General features: G+C 50.5%; 1 protein-coding gene across 1 annotated transcript in view; it reads right to left on the bottom strand.

Moving 5' to 3' along the window:
• CDH23 (cadherin related 23) overlaps positions 1-21,013 on the bottom strand; it is a 201,700-nt gene that overhangs the window by 89,767 nt on the left and 90,920 nt on the right. Inside the window, exons 8-10 of the mRNA XM_059821557.1 lie at positions 15,986-16,064; positions 3,708-3,820; positions 1,496-1,684 (exon numbers count right to left, since the gene is read on the bottom strand). Coding sequence (XP_059677540.1) covers positions 1,496-1,684; positions 3,708-3,820; positions 15,986-16,064 — 381 coding nt within the window. The remainder of the gene's footprint in view (positions 1-1,495; positions 1,685-3,707; positions 3,821-15,985; positions 16,065-21,013) is intronic.

The raw sequence follows: 21,013 nt of genomic DNA, 5'->3' as shown, positions 1-21,013 counted from the left end.
TTGCTGGTGCGATTGGGAAGGCAAGGCTATTTTTTATTCTCCTTTTTTAAAATTAGCAAGGTTGAAAAGTGAATTCTTGAATGGGAGTCGCTCCAGTAAAATGAGCTTTTAACCAGCAATAATGACAGATCCTTCATCCTTCTGGCACAAATAGAAGTGTTACAATGCCCTTCAAGAATGGATCTGCTGACATCTCTCAGAAAGCACGACAGCAGCTCTATTCAGAAACTATCCTAAGCATCTGTCATATCCATATCTTCTTTATTAGCAATTGACATTTTCAAGAAAAAACAGTCTCTTTATCTGCTTAATAGCTCATCTGCACCTCTTCAGGCTGAACTCGTAACTCTCGGACGGTGACATCATGTCACAAGTAGGTTGTTAGTTCTGTGTCATAATCACTTCACGTGGAAAAAAATGGGATTTCTGGGTGGCTTTACGAGACTCGGTGAACTCCACCCAGGGCTAGGGAAAAGCAAACCCACCATTTCAGCCAGCAAAGGCATCTTAGAAGACGCACATTTTAATCGACCCACTGTGATTTCGGGGGGCTAGGGGGGAAATGTTCCATTTCGTATTCCTCAGTGCCATCACATCGTTTACCTGAAGCATCAGGAAAACATCCTGATGATGCCATTTATTCTGACAAACCCTCTCCCCTCGTCTCGTGCTCAGCCTGAAGAGGAATAGGGACGGCAGGAGCCTGTAGCCTCAGCAGCCACAGCCTTTCCGAGGGATTTTGGGAAGTTCACCATGAGGTGTCAGCACTTGTTTGAAGCAGACACCAGGCAGCGTGGCGGGGTTGGAGGGTACCGGCACACAGAAGCAGCCAGACGTGAACTGCACAAGTCAAATAATCAGAGTAATTGAAGGCTGCAAGCCCAGGGCTGGAAAACACGCTGCAATCCCTACGTGGCACGGACTGGCACGTAACAAATAGGAGCTCCGTTAACACGAGGGAGGCACAAGCCTCCAATGCTACCGGCTCGTTTGCAGTGACGAGCTAGTATCCCAGTCCCTTCACGCTTCCTCCAGCCCTACGCTAGCGGGTGTCTCTTACCTCCTTCCCTGACAGCAGCAGCACACGTCCCCGCCGGGGCAGAGAGCCCGGAGGTCCTTTCTTTCCCCTTCCTAGCAGATCCTCTGGGAGCCCTGCAGAAAACCTCCTCCCTTTCTAAAACAGACTGGCAAACAGGACTGCCCGCCAAGAGCCCTCGGAAGCAGGCGGGAATCGACATCCTGCACAATCCTATTTTCTGGCTCTCAGTGGCCGTGCAATCCTCACTGCACTAAAGCACATGCCATGGCTGCGCTCGGGGGACCGAGCAAGTGGAGCAAGGGCAGGAGTAAGAGCTGAAAAAACAGTGATCGGGACATAACCATGCCCCTCATCACAGGTTAATCGGTGACTTATCCTTCCCCGCACCCCCCAAAACCACACCGGTGCTACCCTACGAAGGATGGACAGAAGCGCCCGCGGCAGGGGATACCTCACCTCGTCTTTGTCCTGCACCTGGATGAAGAGGGGAAGGGCAAAGCCCACCTGGGCCAGCTCTGGGATGGCCACGCTATACTCCGAGCTGTTGAACTCGGGCGCGTTGTCATTGATGTCAATGACTAGAATGTTGAAGGTGGTGGTGACGGTGGCGTTGGAGGGTGTGCGGTCATCGTTCAGCTCTGTCCCCTGCAAGGAGAGAAAACAACAGGGCAGCTTTTATTTTTCAAAGAATAAATGTAAAAGAAAGCGTGCGTGCCATGATTAGAGACTCCTGCAGCTTTTGCTTCCTCCACCTTGCCAAGGGAGGATGCTCACTTGGTTCTGCCATTGCCCCATAATCTTGAGCACCTTTCCACCGCTGACCCATTAACGCACACAGATGTTGACCCAGCTCTTCCATCACCCACGCCTCAGACCCACAGCACCCTTGCAAACCTTCCCGGGGATTTAACATTTCCCTTGGGGTGGCTGTGGCCAAGTTCTCACTTGCCCCTGTCATGCAACAGGTTGTCAGGACTCGGAGTCAGGCTGGGGGATGAGTAGGCGATTTCCCTGCCAGAAGCATTTAAACCAAAAAATTGCCTTGGGAGATGTGGGGGACAGTCCTCAAAATAAGGGAAGCCACGACGGAGCAAAGAGCACTCCTGTCTTCTCCTCTCTCATCTCCTGATGTGGGATGAGGAGCAGGGAGCTAACCACCATAGTACTACTAAAGGGACAGAAAAGTAGGGCAACAGAGAAAAACAAGATTTAGACCTTAAAATAGGTTCAGCAACATGTGTCTAAATACAGAGCTGAGTCATGACTCCGTATCACACCTCTGTCTCAAGAAGGACTTTAATTTTCCTTTCTCAAAAGGAAAGAGTGCAGATTTTATTGCCAGAGAAGCAAGACTTGTGAAACAGCCTTTTCATGCAGAGTCCCTCCTCTTGTCCTTTGGATAATCTTGCTTTGCTGTGGGCACAGAAAAGCAACGCTAACACGACCCACACGGCTCATTGCTATTCACCGCTTCTGCACACAACAGCAGAACAGGCTGATCCGAACAAGGAGCAATCCAGCTGTATTTTCACTGCGTGCTCCAGGACGAGAGCAGCAGAGAACATTTTGGGTCCTGGGGATGCAGGCCGCGGAGAGTTGGCATTTGCGGGAGGATGCAAAGTTTATGGGGAGAGGAAATAAAATCTAGCAGATCAACAGAATATAGTTGGAACTCCATTATCATGCAGGCAGGAAAACGGGCAAGTTTTCAGGTTCACAAACCTTTCCAAGATTAAACAGATTTTTTTGTCCCTATTAAAAACACACAACGCGCGTATGGCTTTTTCCTCCCTCACTCGATTTCTACTACATTTAAACTATAAAAAGCCCAAACCGAGAGATACTAAGGGATGGATGCGAACCTCTTCCCTATCCATAAAGCCCCACAGTACGACCTGTGCCTGGGACCAAGTGGTAATTTCTTGTCCCTTTGCTCCCCCAACAAAGCATTGCACTTGCCAGAACGAGAAGGTGATGTGCCGGCTGCTGCCCTCCCAATCAATGACCCTTCCTGCAATGCTGATTTTTCCCCACCCCGGCCCAGCAGAATCTATACTTCTAAATGTGTTTCCAACCAGCTGCCCAGCTTGGTATTGATTTTAATTACAGGGCTGCGAGCGGAGCCCGGGAACCGCTCTCAGGTGGGGCTGGTGGGGCTGCAAGACCACGCTCCAGTGCCTTTTCTTGACGAGGCAACTTTCAGCACCACTCCCTCCCTGTGCCTGCCTGCGCCGGGCAGACGCAGACGATGCCCTGTTACACCACCGCCGGCTGACATGACAAAATGTTTCTGTTTTTCTGGAGTTTTGGGGGGGAAAGGTGGGAAATCGGCACAATTCAGGTGCCTGAATGTAGGTGTCTCATGCTATTTGCGATCCAACAGATCCAGCAGATACAACCATAGGGAGATCTAGTTGGAGGCCAGGCAGGGCACCAAAAATGACCCTATACATCCATATAGAGGCAACCACATTTTGGGTAACCATACAAGGGGGCTGTGTTAAGCATCCCGCATGGCTTGGCCAGGGAAGAGCATATCACGGCTCTGGATGCCCACAGGAGCAACACGTCCCAGGTTTGTGCCTCCACCTTGAAGGACGTGTCCCCACGCAGGATGCCCTCCCCGTCCTGCTCCGCCGGTGCATCTCCTGGATGGAGGAGGTCTCACCTTCACCGTGAGGATGAATCCAGCACTGTAGAAGGGGTTTTCCCGGTCCAGCGGCCCATTCAGGGTTAAGGCTCCGCTGATGTAGTCCAGCGCAAAGATGCTGTTGGTGTTACCTGAGAAAAATAACAGGCAGTGTGAGCACAAGCAGCTGGTGTGGCCGATGCCAAACGGCGCGGGGGATAACGCAGAGAGGGAAGCAGGACAACACGAGCCTCTTCCCCCGCCAGTCTCCATGCATGACCGGACCCGGTGCTTGGAAGAGAGGTTTTACAGAGCAGACCCGCTGCCGGGCCAGGAGCTCCAAGCTGGGCAGAGGCTGCAGTGGGCTCTGCAAACCCTGCGCATGATCTCAATGCGCTTTAAAATTTAATGGCTGTAATGGTCCTCTCCTCCTCTCACCTGCCCCAGCTCAGGGCTCAAAACGGTGCTTTCCTTCCAACAGCCGATCAAGTTGTGAACGCTGCAGGCAGCTGAAGAATTTCAAAGGGTTTTGGTTAAACTATGCGGGAACTAGGGCCGAATCCAGGTGCTCCCCTCTGAACAACCGCCTGCATTGGCAGGGCACCATGTCCCCAGGGCCTCTCTCTTAAAACACAAGAGTTAAGGGACATCAGTCCAGGTTAATCAGAGGAAGGTGCAGACAAATCAAGCTCAAGTAATTCTTCCCATGACAAGCAGTACGTTAACTGTGGGTTATCTTGCCACAGAATGCTGAGGATGATAAAAGTCCACACGTATTCAAGGAGAGACTGGGGAGGTTAATGAAAGAAAAAAATAATTTATCAAATAACAGAGAAGCCACATGCAGCTCAGGAATTTTCTTAGCTGGACATATTTGGTGCCAGGGAGAGTATTAGGGTAAGTACTATAGGCACTTGCCCTGCTTTTATGCTCTTGCCAGATGTGGTGACCCCATGCAGCTGCCTTGTTTTCCTCCACTTGAGCCAAACTTGGCCTCTACGCTGGTCCTTACATGCAGGCAACCAGACAGGGTGCCATCCTATCCTCGGCTTGACTCCTCTGGAATTAGACACCCAGAGAGGATTAAGACAACACTTGCCTCTCACAGCCAGCAGATGCTAAAAAGACCAACGTCCGGCACTGGGAATGCCCTTGTGAGTCCCAGGTGCTCGCTCTCTCTGTCAGCCAGACAAAAGAAAGCAGTTGGTATGTGGAGCCTGGGATACCTGACGCCGGCCTGACACAATACCAGGGGAGGCTGCTGAATTAGTGATGACCAAGGAGGTTACACACAAGCATGCGGCCACCCACACCACTCCCCTCATCATCTCATGGTATGCAGAAACCCCTGATCCAGCCCCAAACGGGAGCAAGGAAACCCTGCAGGTATGTTATATTCATCCCAGTCAAAAATAAGTAAAAAAAAAAACCTGAGTTTTCTATATATCTCAGCACGAACGGAACACACACAACATCCATCATTTCCACGGAAGGGAGCTGCGAGACAGATCTGCTGTCGCAGAAAGTTGTTTCCCATCACTCAGCATCCATCTCACTCCCTTCCAATCCCCCGTTTAACCATGGTTGCATCTTCCGTGGGATGGCCAAAGCCTCCAGGTCCAGGTATTCCCTCCCTCCCAGTCCCAGGAGCCACCCTGGTCTTCCCGAGCCGCGGGCTGCCAGCATCTCTTCTCTCTCCCAGAGCCCCAAGTGCCGTAACACCTTTCTCCCCTATTATCAAGCCTTTATATCTTCCTCTCGGACCGAATGCCTCCCATTTCTGTCCTTGCCCCTCTCTTCTCTCCATCTGAAATGGCCCATTGACTGCTAGCCAGCTTAATGAACTGATGCACGCCTACTTAAAATATTAGTGGCAGCCTTGCTTTTTTTTTTTTTTAAATCTAACTTTTCGCTACCGTACTTGAAGATTTCTAGTCTTCTCCCTTGGACGATTCCCCTCTTTTCATTTTGACTTCCCACCTTTGCACTGCAATTTATGGCTGACTCTTTAGGAGGCTTCTTCTGATACCAGGTTCGAAGGACACTCCACGAGATCCATTGAATTCTGCTGCAAGGTATTTAAATGCTCCAGGATGCCATGTTGCCATGGTAAAGTTTATGCATCAGGGTGATCTGGGTACACTCCCCCTAATATAAAACGTAATAAAATACCTTTTAAATCACAAAATACTGTTCTGCTAACAGGCATCTGTAAAGGGGGAGACCAATGGATTTTAGTGGAAATGGGTCAATAGGGCAGGAATTTGTCACAAGGGACTAAAAATGGTTATGCGTTTCATATTTGACCACAGTCATTTTTTAAAGGATGGACGAATAAATTAGGGACCCAAATAGCCTCCCAGGCTGCACATCAGAGGCTTTTCTCTAGCTCAGCCTCCCCAACACCGCTCAGATGGCAGATATGTATCTGATGCTTCCCGGGGCACCCTTCAGCTAGCAGAGAATTGCCAGCTCTGCAAATTAGCCTCAGAAGGGAAAGAGGTGTCTCCAAACTCGTCCCTCAGAGGCCGTTCACAATTTCCTCTACAATGCCTCTCCAACCACCGCTTCGTTATTCCTCTGACCAGCGGATCCCCACTGAAGTACTTGCACTGCTGAACAACGCGCGTTCCCCTGATGCTTTCTTTGCAAAAATATCTCTAATCATCTTCATAGGTCTTCACTTTCCTCAGAGCAAGTTAAAAAAAAAAAAAAGGTGGGGGAAAACTAGCCAATTTTGTCTTTCCCTCCCCACCTCTGTGTAGTTTCTCCTCCCCACCTGGTTCTCTCCCGTTATCTCTCCATCAGCTTCCTGACCCAGGAAAAATCCGAGCCAGGGTTAGGTGCAGCTTAGAGTCCGCAGCTCACGGTGCAGACAGCCACACCGGCTGACAGCTTTCAACCCCTTTGACTGCTCCACCGCTCTTCCCAGCGCTTGCTCCATCCTGCTCCCCACCACGCTGGTCGAGAGGTCTGTGCCCACGGTGGCCTCGGAGCCAGGCGGACACCGTGAGCTGAGCCAGCTCCTCACCACGCTGCCCCAGTGCTCCGGCCGATGGCTTGCGTGGCCGGTGGCCATTGCTGCCTGCCAGGCACGCCAACGGAGCAAACCACAGTTTGTTCATTGTTGGTTTTGAAGCCACGCTTCAATGGACAGACGTGAGATGGAGAACACCGAGGGGATGGAGGATCTTTGCAGGGATTTCAAACTCAGTCGAGATCCCCAGATCATCCTGGTTCTCAGTTGACATGGAACGGCACAGACCTTTCCATCTCCAAGTCTGCACTCTGCAAACTGTTCTAATGACACAGGTAGGAACTATCGTGGCCGCACTTGATATGGAAGCAAAGTGACCTTCAGAAAGGCACCCCTGCCACCCCCCTTCTCCGTGTCCCCCTCGCATGCTCTCCCATGAGCATTGCTCACGCCACGGCCCACACAACCTTCTGCACCGCAGCAGCAGGCAACGAAACAATCGCTCACGACCGATGACACTGGCTCCGGAGTTACCAGCAGCTGGACGCGTCCCTGCTTGAGCCGACTACTGCCTAGCCTGAGGTCTGGTCCGAACCTCCGAAGCATTTCTAGGTGAAGACCAAGGACTTTATTTCCATGGCTCTGGTTTGAGAAAGGAACCCAAGACCATGCTCCGGTTTCTGCTAAACAAGAGCTTACATGCCCTCCACCTCCCTCCCCATCCAGACTAGGATGGGGCATGTTCACAGAGAATCCAGCTCCATTGCGCTGAGCAGGCAAAGCTAAGGAATAAACGAGTCTTTCATCAGCAAAGGAGGAGCTCTGCTTTCAAGCACTGGGAAAGAAAGCATGGCTTTAAGAAAAACAGGGTAGGGCCTGGTGCAGAAAATAAACGTGAGGCTGCCTAGGAGGTAGCGTCCCCCCAAGAGGGACACCCCATGGGGAGGCTTCCACCTCTCTGCTGCTGCTGCAAACCTATGGAGCTGGGCAAAGGAGACCGGGAGAGAGACCCAGGGTAGGAATCAGAGACATGGTAGAAAGGGAAAGGCTAGGCAGCAAGAGGGAGTGCAGAGAGAAGAAAAGCAGAGCAGATGATGTTTTTAAATACTCAAGTAGACAGAGGAAAGGTGAGAACAAAAAAAAAAAAAAAAAAGAATGAACTTTGGGACCGCAATATGAATGCATTATGAATGCATTTCTGGCAGACTCGTTGCTCTCACCTGGCAGGGCACAGGCTTGCTCAGGACATACAAGCCCAGCTTCTGGTTATGACACGGGTAAAAGGAGAAGGAAAACTCTCCCATCCCTCCATCCGTGTGTGGGTACAGGGACAGCAGCAGCTCCTACATCCATCGCAGCCGGGCAGGGGACCGGGCAGGCAGGGACCGCCATGGCGCTGGGTTGGGAGCAATGGGATGGATCACAGAAGCCTATTCAGAGTGTTTTTCCAGGCTCATTGAGGAATGGATGGTGGCATAGGCATCATTTTGGAGAAACACTGCTATAACGAGGGGTTTTATCGATGAGGGCCATAATGTTTAATTGCCCTCAGCCAACGCTCTCACAGTTTAAAAAGGCCATTAAAAATACTGGCTCAAACCCAGGAGACAAAAAAAGAAAAGAAAAAAAAAAAGAAGACATTGATGTGTCCTCCTTCCTCCCTAACACTTTGGCCCTTTGAGCATCATTCAAACCCGTAGGAGAGAGAGGTGCCGCTATTGCCCAGCTGTAGCGAAGAGCTACCTGTCAGCCAGGAGAAGCCAATTCCTCCGCGCAGGCAAATTTTCCTACCCTCCCCCCCCGCGAAGGGCCGTTTGTATTGGGGAGCCACAGCCTCGAAAGGCCCTGGGCTTGCTGAGCCGCTGAACTTGGAGCGGATGACTTTCACGAGATGTGAAAGGGGAACCCATCACACACCTTGCGCCGGATAATTTATTAATCAAAATGTGCTCCGTCAGGGCTCCTCGGCACCGAAATAGATGCTGTTGGATGTGGTTCATAGAGTCAGCAACAGACACAGTTATCATCGTATAAATAGTCCATCAGCTGCTGTGACCACCTCGCTGCTCTTCACCTTGAGTTTTTGCCCCCGTGCGATACGCAGGGAAGCACACCGGGGCAGATACCTTGCCCCATGCATAAATTCAAAGGGAACAAGTTCTTTCCAAAGGAAAAGAGGTTATTATAACCTGAGCTTTATTTCTTCGCTCTGCGTGAAATCAAAGACGCTGCCACACGTTGTTCTAGAAAACAGTGCTCGTTTCTCCTCCTCTGGACTTTGGTTTGTTCTTCTTCCCAGAGGATGCAGCGCTCTCTGGGACGACTAATTCAAGCCCAAAGCCGCGTGCCAGCACTCCTCCGCACGCGCCCGCTCTGCAAACAGGCATTGTTAGTATCTTCCCCAAAAGATTTAATTGCCCATCCTAGCACAACCAACAGAATTTCTGATCTTGCGGAGCCGCAAAAGCAGCTCGAATTAAATGCCTGCACGGTTCCCTTTTTTTAGAACCGAACGGACAGGATGAGAAAATAAAAGGAGAGATTTATCACTCAAGGTGCAATCCCCCTCCCAAACCCCCAGAGAGCTGCGGCCGGGTACCAGAGAGGAGAACAGAGCCCGTGGAGTTTAAAGGTTCCTGCTCTGAGCATAATTCATCACACGAAAGGACGCTGAGTCTTGGACCACAACCACCATTCCCCCACATCATCTAAAATGTGCTCCATGGCTCAAAGGGAAGGCAAATCACCAGCACTGCCTGGCTTGGCTTTTTTCCTCCCAGCCTTTCCTCTTTCCATGAATCTAACCCTAAAACCTGCTACGGGAGAGCAGCCAACAGCTGGATCGTGAGGCAAGACAGCAGTGCAACGCAGGGAAAACTACCGTAAATGTTTATTTCACCCCTTTCTGTAAACGCGACGCTCTAACCCTCCGCCTGAGCTCGCAGAGGATTTTGTCCTAATAACCAGGGCGCAGAAGGCAGCGTGCATTCCCAGAGAGAACGGGCTGGTCCGGGCTGCCAGACATCACCACCTCGGAGCAGCAGTTGCAGAACACACTCTCACCCCGCGGCTGAAGGATGGATACACATAAAATTGGCATTTTCTTACCGGCTGCTGTGCCCGGGCTGGATTGAGAGACGCACAAATCACCTCTCCTGCCTCTCCCACAGCAGTAGGCAGACTCATCAGGAGAACATGAAAGGGGTACGCTGCAATATACCCAGTAACAAGTCTGAATCAGCTTTTAACATAAACCCCAACTCTCCAGACTCAACACCTTTCAGAAAAATCTTCCATTAAAAACCGTCTTGGAATCAGTTGTTTGCTCTAGCCCCAACATGAACAGAGACAGCGTAGGTTCATCCTTCTCCAGTGGTTGCCAACATCTTGAATACACATTAAATCCCAGGAAGTTAAACAGGAAGTCCCAGAAATTAAACAGAAAAATATGCTTTTGTTTCATATTTACACATAAATGGAAATGTATAGTTTTAATTACCGAAGGCCGTTTGCTGGGGGACCACCCGCCATGCAAACCATTATCCCAACCGTATCTCTTCCCGGTGATTTCTGGATTGCCAGGGAGCCAAAGCAAGATGCCAACATGATGACGAAGCATCATTAGCAGCGGGGAGGAAGACGGGGAGCAACCGAGCCAAGAAAAGAAGGGCTGTGGCCGCAGCCACTATCTCTTCTTTGTGCTGTCTTCATCCCCTTGCATTGGCAGGGTGGAAAAACAGCCTTTGATGAATAACTCGGCGTGAGGCACTTTTCCACCCATCAGCGTGTCCTCCTACAGAAATGTTCTGCTATGATGACTGCCTTTAAATCACGCTGGAAGGCCCTCCCAGCAGGTGAAATTTATGAGGACTTTAACACCCTAGCAGTTCACCGAGTGATCCGAATGTGGGAAAAAGCTGGCGTGACGCAAGCCAACTGGCAAGGGGAATATTAAAATTAGCGGGTCCTATTTCCGAGGATCCTCCCTGACGTCTGGTTTGAGGGACTCAGGGAAGTGGTTTGCTTTGCTCTGCCTTCTTTATTAAGTCAGGTCAAAATACAAAGGGAGGTGTCAGCAGCTGAGGGCTGGAAGATGTCTTTGGCCACTTAACCTCACCTCAAGGGTTCGTGCTGCACTTCCAAAAGGAAGGCAGTGGCGGACTCCAGATCTGTTAAGAACACGTGAAACGTTCTGAGAGCTACTGCACTGATTTTTACATATGTGTATATTTATATACACACTTGTATGATATTTTATTCCTTAGCAGGAAAACCAGAAGAAAGACGAAGAACAATTCTTTTCAGACACGCTTCCCTCTTGCTTTTGTAACTGACACTTCTATTACATTGTGCAAATAATTATTTTTAATTCATCCTTCCCTTGGGATGCACCAGCTTTAGGAAGAGAGCGCTTTGCCAGAAACTGCAGCAGTCTCCTAAAACAATCAACTTTGGGGGAAAAAAAGAAAAAAAATGCCCTAAAGGTTTGCAAAGAGCCCTAAGGACCAGCTCATTGACCGAAAGCCCCACACTCCCTCCCCTCTCTCCTGCAGGACTTTCCAAGACCCGGGAAGGACATATGGATTGCCCTTGTGCAATCTCCCATTGCCCCATCCATCACCGCACCTGGAATGTGTCACGCAGGCAGAGACTGAGGTCGGGCATCTTGCAGAGCCCTGGGACCCTCTCCCCTGGTTTAACCCTTTGATGCCTGCCCAAACAGCACAGGTCACCTTCACATCTTCCTGCCAGGAGACACGAAGTCTCCTGACTGTCCTGGAAATCAATGAAACCCAACGTTTACCGCTAGCGAGCAGAGCGCGAGACCACGGTCATACAATATGTTTTCTTAACAAGAGCTCGCGGGCCAAAGTCCCCTCCTGCCTATTAATTGAATTGCCATTTAATTCATGACAAAAATCCTTCTCTTAAAAAGCCAAAGGATTCCCCACGCCCCAGGCGATGCGCAGCAGCAGCAAACGTGAAAACACACTGCCGTCTGCAGGCCTGATCCTGCCGAGAGTGCCGGGGCCCTCCCATTTCCACCAGGAAAATCAATCTCTGTTAGACCAGAGAGTTCCCCTAAATGAAAAGCCTTATCTAGAACAGGTCGTGTTATACAACAAGTCACTCGCTTTGCCTGGGAAATGAAAGATGATGAGGCAGAGTCCCCGGTACAGAGGCTATCTCCATAAATCTGCCAAAAAGGAGCCGTGGATTACTTTGCTGGATTAATTATCTGTCCTTCAAACAGAGCCCTGACCTCAGCGGCTGAACATCTCCAACCTGTCAAAGCAGCCGGGGAACTGGGGAGGGAGGGTTTTCACAGGGCACCGGCCGTGCGGGCTGCCTGCGTCCTCCTTTTCACCTGGGAAAAGCAGTAGAAACACCCCCGGGAGCGATGGGAGCCCCGGCACCAACCAGCCTGTCAGCACGAGGGGCTTGAATTGCGAGGTCTCAACCTGGATTTCTTTTTCAAACAGCCTTTTGCATGGTGGTGAGCCCGCTCCTTGCAAAGCGCAGGGCAAAAAAGTGCATGTTTTCATGGAGTTAAAATACTCAGCTTGGAAGGAAGGGAGAGAAACAACCAAATGGCTTTTCCCTATAAGATAGGGAAATGATTCCCAGTGCAGGCAGGCTCGTCCGCCCCGACAGGACAACTAGCCAAAGCCGTCACACAGCTGGATCAGCGCTCCTCCGCCCTTTCAGGCTTAACAGCTTTGTAAGCTGGCAGCATAAAGTTAGATCTTAAGTCTTATTTTATGTGGTTATGGTTAATCTTTTAGTTTTATTGTTTTCCTGTCACGGGAGGACCTTGTGCTGGAGATAGCCGTATAAATAAGAGCTGCTGCAGTATATCCCGAGGTGCCGCTACCCAAGGGCTGCGGCTGAATAGGACACTGGCAATTCCAAATTAATTTTTATACCCCGCCTCCAAATCATACCAATGCTTTAGATATTAATACCAAAGAAAAGATAAACGGCTAGGTTGCTTTTCAGCTTTCTTGCTGCTGTATATTCAACCCCAGCCGGTAAAATCGGCACAGCTACATGCAAGCCCCAGGCCCGAAAGCCTGGGAGAGGCATCCCCCATCCCCGCCGTGAAATGGGAACAGCATCACCGCCACCTCCCCTCGTGCAAGTGAGCTGAAGAGCGAGGTGTAATTACTACCTCCACCAACCATTTTCACTTTTGCTTACGGTCGGTTTCTAATTTAATTTGCTTCCCCATTTCCATATGTTAGGGCGCTTTTTTTGCAAAATTGCCATAAAAATTTACTAGCTCAGGCACAAAATCTGCTCACTGACCTTTACCATCGTGATTGAGGATAATGACAAGTTAATTAGGCTTTACCTGCCTGCCAAAAAAAAAAAAAATCGCTTGCCTTGGGTGAGCAGGATTTTGGAGGCACACTAGCAGCTGGTTCCCATGTCCGGACTCTCAGACATCAGAAGGTAATAACATCTTTAAAAAGCAAGAAGCAAATCACAGAAACTATAAGAGAATGCCTTGAGCAGAGTGGGAGATGCACTCGCGCTCCTGCCTACTTCAGAAAAAAAAAAATGTTTTCCCCATAACCATGTTTTCTTTAAAATTTGCCCTCAGCCACGCACCTCGGCCGCAGTCCGGCAGCCGAACGGAGCTGGCGAACTCTTGGCTCTGGCAACAAACTCAATTCAAAGTGGAAGCAGAGCGTCCTGAAGCCTGGCTTCAGGGATTTTGGCAACCTCTGCCTTAAGGCAAAGGCAGGGTGAGGATGGGGAGGAGGCAGGAGGCGAGAGCGGGTGTCTGCAGGCATCCCTTGGTCCGTCCACGGGCTGATCCTTCCCAGCACCACCGCTCTGCAAGACGCTGGTGCTGACAGGAGGAGGACTCCTGGCCAGTTACGACAAAACTCTGCAATTCTCGTGTTTGGGAAAAAAAAAAATAAATATATATATAATAATGCAAAGCAGTTTAATCACTCTTTGATGTGTTCTGCCTGATTCTCCGATAAGAGAGCTACCCCCTGCCAGGTGGGACCGGGGGCAAGGATTAAGCTCTTGGCATATACAAGAAGATGCAGGGATGTTTGCACCGATCTGCCCGCCTGTCACTCCGCACCCCGCTGCCACCGGGCTCCCAGAGCACGCCTGGCTCCCTTCCACCATCCCTCCGCCCGGCCGTAATGGCCAGGCTGACGGCTAGCCTGGCATTGAGCGGGGCACGCTCGCAAAGGGACGTCGGGGCTATTTTCACGTCTCTCTTTGGTTTTCCTGTGAAATAAGAGCATGCATGAACACTCCAGGTAAAAATCCAGGGTCCAAGGTTTTGTTTCCTTGATTCAGTAGAGCAGCCGTGACCATCCGATGAGCAGAAAGCTTGACGTGGCCGTGAGCGGATGGGTGCATTTAGCAAATTAACCCTCTATAGATTGCACGGTTGTCTGTAGGTTTGAGCCGTCAAATAAAGGCTCTTGGAAACCCAGAGCTGTTTGTATTGCACTGGTGCTGACAAGGGAAAATTAGATACCTACAGCATACTGGGTCAGAAAAACGGTCCACGGCCATCAGCAGATGCCCGAAGGAGGGTGGACGAACAGGACAAGGGTGATCTCCCAGCTGCTGAGCATCTTCAGGCTTTGAGCTGGGTGCGGATTCTGTAAGCTGAAGGCTTTTACCATCCTCATGGTAGTTCAGCAGCAGTTGCAAAGTTAGTTTGAGGTTTCAGTCCAGTCGCCAGTGAAAAAGGGCCCGTATCAGCCAAAAGAAAGCCCCTGCTGCACTCTGGCCAGTTGATACACGCAATCTGCGGGAATCTCTCATTTAATTCATGCCGGGGGAACATTAGACTAAATTGCAGAGGGACTTAGAGGAATAAATAATCCTTGCATCTTCAAAGGCAGACTGACCTGGATACTTGCAGTCAGGATCAGCAGACTTGAAAGTCAGGGTGAAATCACCTTGACCCTAGAGGTTGATGAAAAGAGCGTTTGAAACGGCTGGGCTTTGACAAAGAGAAACTGGGAAATTATTTCCGCACGTGTAGCTCAAAGGAGCTGCCAGCCAGCACCCAAAGCATGTGGCACAGTGGGGAGAGGAGGCACTGCTGCTGTTTCTTGCCGCGAAGAACCCCCCAAAAAGCAATGCCAGAAACAGGGTTACAAGCCAGACCCACCAAGCTGGTCCCTCGCTCCTGGGTTAACCCGAGTAGTCTGTCTGTCCCCAAGGCACAGCCTCACCAAAGCAGTATCCGAGTGCAGCCCAGGGAGCATCAAAGTCTGCCTTGGATACGGCAGACTCGCTGACCTCAAGACATCTTAAATGAGGCGGGTCCAGCCCCAAAAATTGGCCTTCCCGAAACTGAGGTATGTTTTATCTGGAAATGCCTGGCCAGACTGCCCTGTCCCAGCTCTTTTACCGTCAGAAGATGTTGACAAAAGAGATTTGGTTTTGTGGGGCTGCAAGAAGGGTCTCCCCAAAACCAACAGCAAGGCAAGTAGGGTTCAGCACCAGACACCTCAGACAGACCTTTCTTTGAAAATTAATTCTCTTGTAACCTTAAACAGTCATTTTTTTTCTCACTACCAGTCAAACCAACCTGGTAGACCTTCCCCCAAAGGGAGGTCCCCAAGCTAGGGTCCCAAAGCAGCCAAGCACTGCCCAGTGACAGCAGTTTCAGCAAGCTACCCACGCACACTAGGAAGGTTTCCTCGGGCTTCAGAGCCACTCCATGAAGGCAGGATTACTCCACGTGCCTGTCAGAAGGCAGAAACCCTCCACCACTTTAATTAAGGTTCATTCTCTCACCCTGCACCCTCGCGGGTCCCAGCCCCTTGCCTCCCAGCTTGCGAAGCTCTGGCAATCCCTTGGGAGGCCAGCCCTCGGCACAGAGGCTCTCGGGAAATGCCGTTCAACGGGTAATCAGCCCCATTCTCTCCCTAAACAATAACCACCACAACACCAACGAGAGTTTTATGCCCAGCTCATTGCTGGTCTCCTCCATGGCATTGTGTGAAGCAGAGCTGTTTGCGGCTCGTCATTAGGACTGAAAGGTTTTGCTATGAGATATTGTCAAATTTGCTAGAAATAACGTCCGCTGCTTGAGAAAAGGGAGACGCCACGAACGACGCGCGCTGACAGCACCAAAGGCGAAGCAAGTTTTTCAGAGGATTAAAAGCTTTCAGTTGCAGCAGTAGGCTACGGTAATTAGCAATGACAAACCAAAAGAACAAGCAGCACAGTTGAGGAGAAACTTAGCCAAATATGATTTCCCAGGCACTGGATGTACAAAGACTTATTTGCAGAGCTAGCTCCTCCGGCCCTGCTGGGCTCCCCACCACGTCCCCCCATGACTTACCAGAGACGATGGTGTAGCCGATGCCCCGGGGACGGCCCTTGTCCTGGTCGATCGCCGTTATCATCCGCACGGTGGTACCCTGGGGAAGGAGAGGAGACACGCGTTACGGCCATCCCGGACGAGCGCTGCCAAGGCATTGCACCTCTTACCGTGGGCCACGTGCGTAGGAAAACCTGTCCAAGGACAAGGCAAGTCATGGAAAAGTCCCAACCCCGCTTCCCAGGGCAGTTTGCGGTCACCACTCATCACTCTTGGGCAAGCTGCAAAACTCTGCTAACCCACCCCAGGATGTAGCTGGTGATGCTGAGGACAGGACCGGCAAAGCACGTCCTCTAACTGAACCACCAAGCAGGCTGAGCTTGACCACGGAGTAGGTTTGTACCAGGGCAAGCATCCGTAGGGACTGGAGAGAGCACCACCAGACTCCTTCCCTCTGCTGCTCATCCCCAGCCCAGAAGAGGAGGATATGAAGCAAGGTCAGTGTGGTATGCACAGCTATCAGTGCTCAAGGAAGAAGAAGGAGGAATTGAAGGCGCAGCACTGGCAAAGCCAGGACATGCCTCCTCGCAGCACCACCGCTGCACAGGCTCTGGCTGACAGGCAAAAGCAGATGCTCCTCCGTCGCAGAGATTTTCACTCTGCAGTCCCTCAAGAACCAAAGGCAACAAAATCCCCTCTCACCACAAGCTTCAGCACGGGTGACTACACCAGTTTTATCTCCCACTGGCTTCCCAGTTTCAACTGGTCCTCTTCTCCCCCTACGTTCTTCAAACGAGGCACCCCAGGCGACGAGGGATGCTCACGCTGGCCATCGGCATCCAGCTTGCATAACTAAGGGAGCTGCAGAGATTTTAATTGAAACCTTTCAGCAGGAGGAGGAGGGTTCGACAGATGCTGAGAACGGGGGATTGCCCACAGGCAGGAGCTTCTGCAACTGCCAGCTCACCCACCTCATCCTCCATCCTGCAGGACAGACCTGTTTCTTAGACCCCCAGCAGAAAGGGCCACAAGGCCAAGAGTTCCCAAAAACCAAAGGAGAACATAAAAGTGACCCAAAATTCTTGTTTAGTTCTTTAAATAAAAACATCGTGCGCCTGTGTCAACTCCATAAGCTGTACACTTCCCCCGCCGCACTGCAGTGAGCCCATGTGAATACAAACACACGCACATGCACATAATTAATGTAGTGTGAAAAAATTTACAACTCAGCTGTTCTTGTTTTCATTGGTTTATTAACAGTGGGAAAAGAAGCAATTTTAATTTTTTTTTTTCCCCCCCCCTCAAAGGAAATGTCAACAGAGGCGTTTGCATATCTAACGAGGGAGCATAGTGGGGCAGCAGTGTTGCGTTTGTCCTGCAATCCATCAGTGGAAGGCCAAAAGGAAAGCTGCTGCAGAAACGTCACTGGTGGAAAGCTGGGACTTGCCGTCTTCCCCGGCTTTCAGAGCCGTGTCCCTGCGGGCTCAATGGAGATGCTTTGCTGCTGCCGGCCATAAAGAAGGCTCCCGGGGCCAGGCAGACTGCCCCTTCCCTGATCTCCGAGGACATTTCAATAGACTCCTTAAGTAAATCCACATTATTAACCGAGAACATTAGCCATAAATCCCAGGTCACTGGCCTTTGAGCAGCACTCGGCTGGTGAGGCTCAGCAGCCACCAGAGAGCCTCTAAATCACCGACAATAACTGTCCTTTCCAAAGGAGCAAGGATAGCTAAAAAGCACAAGAAAAGGGAAAGGAGCAGGTGGGAAAGCAGAACAAGGGATGTGGAAAGGAGAGCAAGGCAAAGCAGAGAAAAAAAAAAAAAAAGGAGAGGCACGCAATCCATCATGCTCTCCCCAGCTTTAATCTGCCCTCCCCATGGGGCAAGCACGAGCCCCTCTCTGCTCCCCGGCGAAGCGGGAGCTCCTCCATGGCAGGGGCAGTGGGTGAAGGCACCTGGTCCATCTGACAGCTCGCTCATCGCCTGTCAAAAAGCGAGGGAGCCTCGCAGAATGATAAGTGTCGCCTGTCGTGCGGCACATTTCAAAGGGAAGGCAGCTGCGGGAGAAGGCAGGGCTCCCGCGATGGCCGAGGAATAGCAATCGGCCTGCCGATGCTGGGGCCGCTTTATCTGCGGGAAAAGGTCCCTCCCGTCGGAGCCAAGGGGAAGGGCTGTTGCGAGAGATAAAAGGATGAGCGCAGATGTTGCAGCAGGGAAAGTTTGGGAGAGGAGGAGGGGGAATCTCATTCGGCTATCTCAGCAGCGCATGCCATAGAGACGTCCGTAGGAAAGAAGTTATCCAGACATCTGATCGCAAGAATGAGGGCTGCTAGACAGCACGCTAAGGTTCACCTGGTCCTTGGCAAGTCCGTGATGATAGCTTCCACGCTGCTGGTTTTTGAGACTGGGTCTCCCCCTGTTCTCTCTGCAGTCCTGTGTGTCTCCTCCTTCTCCACAAGCCCCTTCACCAGCCCCTCCTGGGGATGAGCCCCACTTCACCAGTGACCGAGAAACACATGCCAGAGTGGAGCTGAGCTCCCTACCGTTTGTGGATGCCATCTCCTGGAACCATGGCAAGGGCAGGGACCTGGGCACCTCTTCGCCTTCTTCCTGGTTTCCATCCTTCTTGCCAGCTCCTTCACAAGAGTCTTCCACCATCCACAAAACTGGCAGATCCCAGCTCCTGGGAATGGATGATCCCTCCGCGAGCATCCATACAGTGTTTAGGATCAATCTTGATCCTTCTAAGGAAGAGGCTGAACAAGTGCCACAGCATAGGCATAACGTTTATCCATGTTGCTGGTGGCAATTATTGCTTTTGTAGTGAGTGGTAACAACTGATGAAGGCAGCCTCAGAGCATGATCGCTCAGCACGGTCAACAGGAAGGAGTATTCCCATTCAGCACGCGTTGGAGCGAGATGATGTTACACAAAACGTGACGCTACACACAGGCTATACTCATCTCTTAGTACCTGTGATGATCATGAAGCGCCTTGCCCACCATACCAGCAGAGATAACTAACCAGAGAGGAAAGACTAGAAATGGGAAAACACCCCAAACCAAAACAAACCCTTGATCACAGCCATACCACGACGGCAAAGATTGACCTCTCACCAACTACATCTCAACAATTTCCAATTTCTCTTCCAAAATCCTACCAGACCACAACACTATTCCTTTTGCTATCTAGGTCTTGGCACAGCAAAGGCAGGAGACGCTGTGCCCTGGGCTCCCTGAGGCAGCCAACTGCACCCTTAAATTGGAGGGGACCCTCCCACCATCTCTAGCCAAACACATCTGGCAAGGCTTCCACTTACTCATGGAAAGCCCAAGCTGACTTCCAGCGCCAACAGCTCTGCCCAGGGCTCACCCCAGGTATTTGTGGCATGAACCTGCGACTCTTGGAAACTCCCAAATATTCCTGACATTTCTTAAAACAAGTAACAACTCGCCTGCCTACCACAGACAACGGTGGCTGCAAGGAAAGGACTACTTCGGTGGGTACAGACCGAAGCACCAGAACAGAATAACTTGCTCCCTCTAGGGAAAGAGGAAGAAGGTTTAGAAAAGTAATAATCTGGAAAAGCCTGTGCTTAAAAAAAGGCAAAGAAAATAAAGAATGGCATATTATCCAAACAAAATCTGAGGGTTTTTTGAAGAGGGGCAGGGGTAAATCAATCCTTTTTTAATAAAACCCTGAGCTTTTAATAAAGTGTTCACACTGATAGGCTAGAAATATTGTAAGAAAGAATTAACTCGGAGCTATTGAGACTCTAGGGCAAAAAATAGCACTGATTCTACCTAATTTCCTCAACCCAAGGAGTTAGTGGAGGGGAGGGGGATGGTGCTGAAGAATTAAAACTGTTTTAATGATATTTTACGTGTATCTGTACCGTGCTATTGCAAGGGCATATGACTGCTGGTCTCAGGACCAGCACCAGAGGGGTTTGTCCCCGCTCTTGTCTTCGTGTGGCTCCCTGCGGGATAAAGGACGCTTTCATAGGCCTCAGCTTGTCTCTTAGCAAAAGGATTCCTTCTCTTTCACCCCCAAATTGAAGCTGTGATGCTGCCTGGGCCATGCACCAGCTGAGGTCCAAAAGCAGGGGCTCATCAGACCATCAGCATCTCTGCAAGGGGAAATGGGCCCTCTTCTCCAGCCCCCATTACCTTGTCTGGAGAACATCAACGATGCTGTCCAGTCTACAGACACTGTCAGAATGGACACCCAAAAGGATGAAAAATACAACGTCGCCAGGCTCTGCCACAGCTGCAGACAGCATTGGTGCATTTGGGTGCCCTGGGAGAGACATCTGAGGCACCCTGGGATGATAAACAGCATCAAGAAAGAAGACACAATACCTCCAGGGACAGCAAAGTCTCTCCCCGCTGCGTCCTCTTCCTTTGCCCGATAAGAAATTTCTTTCTTCTCAATGTCCGAATAAGCATGTGCCCAAAACGCTTCTAAATTATGCTACCAGATCCCGGCGTGAGAAAAATAAGAGCTACAATGGCACTTCTCTTCCCTCTCTTGCCCCTCCACCTCTTTTTCTTCTTCTTCTTCTGTTACAGGATTAGGGACTTGAAAGGCAAAGCGCAGCCCAGCGTTGCAGCAGGAGGAGGAGGGGGGAGTGCTTCAGAAAGCTGCCACGGCAAAAAAAAAAATCCTATTTCTCACTTCTTAATTCCAGTCAATTCCAGTCAAAGGGCTGATAGAGATCTGTTTGCGGTAATTTGCTGCAGTTTATCCACTCTTTTCACCTTCTATCGGCTCTTCACTGACGGGCTGGCTGACATGCTGTTACTCGAGTGAGGAAATTAAAATTTGATGCAATAATCCCAAATAAGAAGGATTTTATTAGGTAATGTATACACTTTAGATGAGGTATTCTCGCCTGATACATTGATAGGGGCACACAGACATGCTGTGCACCATAGATAAAAAGAGAGGCAAGAGAAACGGAGAAAGGGCACGTGGAGCAGCAGCAAGTCTTCCCTTTGTAGATTTGGGGCTGGGATGAGATGTCTTGAGCACATTTTGAACTGCT

The sequence above is a fragment of the Gavia stellata genome, chromosome 9, assembly GCF_030936135.1.
Source record: "Gavia stellata isolate bGavSte3 chromosome 9, bGavSte3.hap2, whole genome shotgun sequence".
Taxonomy (NCBI): domain Eukaryota; kingdom Metazoa; phylum Chordata; class Aves; order Gaviiformes; family Gaviidae; genus Gavia; species Gavia stellata.
Note: the sequence above shows the minus strand (reverse complement) of the source record. Positions and strands in the feature narration are given on the sequence as shown.